Source organism: Bison bison, unplaced genomic scaffold (genome assembly GCF_000754665.1).
Source record: "Bison bison bison isolate TAMUID 2011002044 unplaced genomic scaffold, Bison_UMD1.0 scf7180017860862, whole genome shotgun sequence".
NCBI classification, from domain to species: Eukaryota; Metazoa; Chordata; class Mammalia; order Artiodactyla; family Bovidae; genus Bison; species Bison bison.
The window spans coordinates 58,640-63,969 of NW_011491434.1; the positions used below are offsets into that span (position 1 = coordinate 58,640).

At 62.5% G+C, this 5,330-nt stretch overlaps 1 protein-coding gene across 1 annotated transcript in view; it reads left to right on the top strand.

Annotated features, from left to right (window-relative positions):
- LOC104982911 (phosphatidylinositol 4-kinase alpha-like) overlaps positions 1-4,647 on the top strand; it is a 10,794-nt gene extending 6,147 nt beyond the window's left edge. Inside the window, exons 4-9 of the mRNA XM_010832344.1 lie at positions 60-132; positions 645-904; positions 1,328-1,394; positions 3,158-3,306; positions 3,766-3,831; positions 4,278-4,647. Coding sequence (XP_010830646.1) covers positions 60-132; positions 645-904; positions 1,328-1,394; positions 3,158-3,306; positions 3,766-3,831; positions 4,278-4,475 — 813 coding nt within the window. The 3' untranslated portion in view covers positions 4,476-4,647. The remainder of the gene's footprint in view (positions 1-59; positions 133-644; positions 905-1,327; positions 1,395-3,157; positions 3,307-3,765; positions 3,832-4,277) is intronic.
- The last annotated feature ends 683 nt before the right edge of the window (positions 4,648-5,330 follow it).

The window sequence follows — 5,330 nt, forward strand, 5'->3', positions numbered from 1 at the left end:
GTGTGGCGCTGCCCCGACTCTGGGTGAGCTTGTGTGCCCCGTGTCCTCGGCTCTTCCAGATCCTAGAGGCGCTGCTGCAGGTCTTGCACGTGCTCCTGGGGATGTGCCAGGCCCTGGAGATTCAAGAGAAAGGTACGTTTCTTTCTTTAATGGTGTTGCGATTATCCTTCCCCTGGCATTTCCCAGTCTTCAGAGTTCCTCTTCTTTGAGACCAGTGTGCCTGTGGACATGACCTCGGTTGCTTGGGGGGCACTGGGGGCGGGTCGTGAGCACAGCTGTCCTGCCTGAGTGCCGGGCCCCTCCCTCAGCCTCCGGGGGCTCAGTTTCCTCCCCTGTAGCCTATTTGGAGGTCCTTTTCCCTGTGGTGGGAAGCTGTCTACCTGCTCCCAGCAGAACTGGCTGCACTGGCGCAGGCCTGGGTGAAAGCCCGTGGGTGGCGTGGCTGAGGGCTGACGAGAGCTGAGGGTGCTCAGACACCCTGCCGTGGGCCACGCCTGCCGCTGGGCTGTGGGCGGGTTGAAAAGGTCAGCGCCGGGCTGGGCGCTGCTGCCAGGCTGTTCGGGCCCCTGAACTTGTGGTCAAGGGGTGGTGAGGCGGGGGCCCGGGTCCCCTGGGGTGCCACCACGGTCTCCCTTGTCTTCCAGAGTACCTCTGCAAGCACGCGGTCCCGTGCCTGCTGGGAATCGTGCGCGCCTTTGGGCGGCACAGCAGCTCGGAGGACTCGCTCCTGTCCAGGCTGTTCCCCAGAGCTCCTGTGCACTCCCCTCGCGTCCCCGAGGAGCTGGAAGGTGTGCGCAGACGGTCCTTCAACGACTTCCGCTCCATCCTCCCCAGCAGCCTGCTCACTGTGTGCCAGGAGGGCAGCCTGAAGAGGAAGGCCAGCAGCGCGTCCAGCGTCGCGCAGGTGGGCTGTGCTCCCGGACGGCCGGGGCCCGGGACTTTTGAGGGTCCTGCTGTGGTTTTAGGGGACTCAGAGGCTCTCGCTGGAGTTCTCTGGAGGGCCGAGGCTGCCACATCCTTTCTGAGGTCTACATGTGAGTCATCTCCGGGCGCAAAGCTCTTGTTTCCTAGCCGTTGGGTATACAGCTCTGTTCTGAGCAGGAGATGGCGCCCCTAGGAAACATGTGACTGGCGCGTGGAGAAAGCCAGGGAATAACAGGAACCTGGCTCAGTCAGCTGGCACAGAGTATGTGGCAAGACCCAGCGCTCGCAGAATCGCAGCAGAGAGCCGTAGCCGCGGGGCCTTCAGGGAGGAGGGGGATGAGCGAGGCGGCAGTCAGAAGCTCGTCTGCCCGAGGTCTGACTGCCTTTCTGGTCTGTGTTTCAGGTCAGCCCTGAGCGTGGGGCACCCCCTCCCAGCCCCCCTGGAGGATCTGCCTTTCACTGCCTCGAAGGTGGGCTTCGCCCTTGTTCAGAGCACTGGCCAAGCCAGGGCAGGGTCCAGGCCCCCCGCGGTGTGTGGGTGGCATGCAGCTCAGTGCCAGGCTGACAGGGCACCTGTTTTCTGTTCCCGATTAAACTTCCTACACTTGAATCTGAAAGTATTTCAGACTTGGAGCCAGGTGTCGGAAGGGACACGCAGGACCCCGGGTGCCGGCCGTCTGAGTTCAGTGTGTCAGCCTGTGGAAGTGCCGGTTTTCAGGTGGCGGTGATAGCGGCTGGTCCTTCTCATTTCTTTTCATTTAACGGCGTTAAGGATCAGGGTGACATTAAGGCACGTAGTAAGGAGACTGAGTGGAAGCTTACCTCTAGTGACGCTTTCTGTGGAGCTTGCTGTCCACAGAGGACCCTCGGGGCATTTACCGAATGGTCGTCTGCCAACCTGCACCGTCAGACCTGTGTTAGGCAGCCTGCGGCGTCACCTCCGGGGCCTGAGACAGGGTCGGGTGGGCCGCGGGGGCCCACGCCCTGGAGCCCCGAGCTCCTCTGCCAGGTGGCACTCGCTCGAGAGCCTTTCTCAAGGGCATCTGAGACGCCTGGGGAGCGTCTTTAGAAAGGCAGAGGCGTGACTGAACGCAGAGAAGTGTGGACAGCGCGGGCGCACTGCCTCTGCGCTGTGTGGACGCGTGTGCACACCTGAAGGCCAGGCTCACCGCGCGTAATCCCGCTGGAGGGAGCCCTGTCCACAGCCTACCCGCCCCCGCCCCCGACATCACACACCCCTGAGGCCCTCGGCCTGGGAGCCTGAGTGCAGGGCCATCCGCATTGCGGCTGGCGCCAGGCCCGAGCAAGAGCGCCACTGCTGCCCTTGCTCACACGCTCCCCGCTCACTGACAGTCCAGGCACCACAAGAAGTTATCTTTAAGAAGTATTTCTTAAAAGCACACGTCTGATCATTTCTCTTACTGCTAAAGAGCGTTCAGTGACCTCGCCGCATGCATGTCGCATCCTAGCCCCTTGGTGCCTGGAGCTCCCGCCTCCTGTTTCCGTGTCTGCCCGCTCGCTGCCTCCGCCGCGCGGGGCTTCACCCTCGCGTTGTGCCATGTGTCCGGGGGGCGCCCTCTGGTCACAGGTTGCTGGCACTAGTTTTCACAGTGAGCTGGTGTCCTTCAAGGGAGGACCTGGTGTCTGCCGCCTGTGAGCATGCTGAGGCCACGGCCCTGGTCGAGCTGTGAGCTGGGGGTCTCTGCATGCGGGAGCACGGAGCCCCCTCAGTGCTTCTGCAGCACGCAGCGCCGCGGGGCCCCCGCATGCGGCCCGTGGAGCTGCCACCCTCTGCTCCCGCATCTTCACCTTTGTAAACTTCCGCGTATGAGTGCTGTCCTGCAGCGTCTTTGAGTGAGTTCACTTCATCTGAGAATCCCTGGGCCCATGCCCGTCGCTGCGAGGGGCGCTATTCCGTGCTTTGGGCGGCTGAGCAGCGCTCCCCTGAGCGCTTGCGGCACATTCTTCTCTGTGTGCCGTCGCACACTTAGATTGCTCTGTGTCCTGGCTGTTGCGAACAGTGCTCCTGTGGACCCAGGGGCGCGCGCATCATTTCAGTTCATAATTCAGATGTACGCCCAGGAGTGAGATCGCTGGATCGTGTCAGCCTGTGTTTCTTAAGGGAAGGGTGGAATTGGAGTGTCAGCATAAGCACAGCCGATGCCTTTGGTGCGTGTTGCGAGCGTGTCCGGGTCGCGTGCTCTGAGACCCACTGTTGCTTCTGCCCTGTCAGCTTCTTACTCACCCAATGGGAGCACCTCGGAATCCGACTACTACTTCTCTGCCGTCAGCTCCAGCTTCTCCGTCTCTCCTCTCTTCAACGGCGTCACCTACAAAGAGTTCAGCATTCCCCTCGAGATGCTCCGGGAACTCTTAAACCTGGTGAGCAGAGCGAGGGGCGGGCAGCCCGCGGGCAGACACCAGGGAGGCTGTAGGGGCCACAGGCGCATGTCCTCAGGGTCCGTGTGCCACGTTCCCGGCTCACCCCTGCAGCAGCCATGTGGGGAGACGGCCACGAGCCCCCACACGAGAGGGGGCTTTAGGCGAAGGTCAGTCTGGGCTGGAGCCTGGGCGCTTTCACCTCTGGGCATGGAAGCCTCGCGTCCCTGGTTCTGAGGGAGCCGGCTCCTTCTCTGTCTGCTCTCTGCCCCGTCCAGGGCAGGAGAGGCCCCGGTGCTGGCAGGGCTCAGGGCATTTGTTGGGGGAGGGGGCGCTGCTGGCCTCACGTCTCTGCCCCGTTTTTCAGCGGGAGGTGGTGACATGGTTTCGTCGTTGGCAGGCTCTGCCCCTCCATCTCCCACTGTGTCTGCCGGGGCTCACCAGGCCTCATTTCCCTTGCAGGTGAAGAAGATCGTGGAGGAGCCTGTTCTCAAGTCTCTGGACGCAGTGGTCACGGGTGTGATCGAGGTGCGTGTTCTGAGGGCCTCCTGCCCAGGTCCCCTGGCAGTGCCTGTCCTGACTGCTGAGCGGTGGTCAGTGTGCCTGCCGCGCGGGTGCGGGACAGGCTCGGGGGGACTGACGGTCGGGTGGGAGCTGAGTTCCGGCCTGGGCTCGACTGCTCGTGTGGTCCTTGGCCCAGGTGCTTGCTGGGCTGCCGCCCACACTGGGGCACACCCCTCACGGGTGCAGGCACTGCAGGCCTCGCTTGTGAGCGTGTGGTGTGCCCGGCCCCCTCCATCTTAGCCTGGGCGGGACCACGGCGAGCTTGCACAGTCAGGAAGTGCCACTGCCAAGAGCTCTGGCAGCGCTGGGCCAGTCCACTCTTGCATCTCTGGGCGGCGTCAGGGAAGGAGGGAGCAGAAGGTGACCCCAGCGACAGGCTGTGTGGGTCACACCCGTGCCCCTGCCTGCAGGCCAGCCCCAGTGCCGACCTCTGCTACGGCGCCTTCAGCGACCCCCTGTACGTGGCTGTGCTCAGGATGCTGCGGGACACCCTGTACTACATGAGAGGTGAGGGCCGTGTCGCGCGCCCCGCCCCGGGGCGGCCGCTGGGAGCACGGCCTTGCCGGCCTTGCTTCAAACACGGCCTCCTCGGCTCTTCTCAGTGCTGAATGCGCTCCGTGACAACAGTCTTGATGACCACGTGGTGTCCAGCGGGCATCTCTGCTCTCCTTAGCCATTTCCCCATCTGACCCCCAGCGCTCCTGGGAGCCGAGCCTCGTCGGGGCCACAGCAAGGCTTAGGCTGTGGAGGGCAACGGGCACTGGCAGCTGGGCTGACCTGGAGCCCGCGGCCTCCCCAGCCAGGCTGCTGCCGACCGCCATGGCCGGTCTCGTGTCTGTGCTGCCTCTGGGGCCTCCTTGCCGTCCAGGCCCCGAGGACGTGCGCTGGGTCAGGCCGCGGGCTCCAGGTGCCTGCTGTGCAAGGGTCCTTCCTCAGCTGCGTCCAGGTTCCCACATATGATAAAAGGAAGTGAAGTCGCTCAGTCGTGTCCGACTCTTTGCGACCCCATAGACCGTAGCCTACCAGGCTCCTCTGTCCATGGGATTTTCCAGGCAATAGTACTGGAGTGGATTGCCATTTCCTTCTCCAGGGGATCTTCCAAACCCAGGGCTCAAACCTGGGTCTCCCGCATTGTAGACAGACATTTTACTGTCTGAGCCACCAGGGACGTTCCTACATATGATAAAGGACTCTTTTTCAGGAAGTATCACTGGAGTTCAGTTCAGTTCATTTGCTCAGTCGTGTCCAACTCTTTGTGACCCCGTGAACCACAGCACTCCAGGCCTCGTCCATCACCAGCTCCCAGAGTTCACCTAAACCCATGTCCATTGAGTCACTGATGCTATCCGACCGTTTCATCCTCTGTTGTCCCCTTCTCCCACCCTCAATCTTTCCCAGCATCAGGTGGCCAAAGTATTGGAGTTTCGGCTTCAACATCAGTCCTTCCAATGAACACCCAGGAC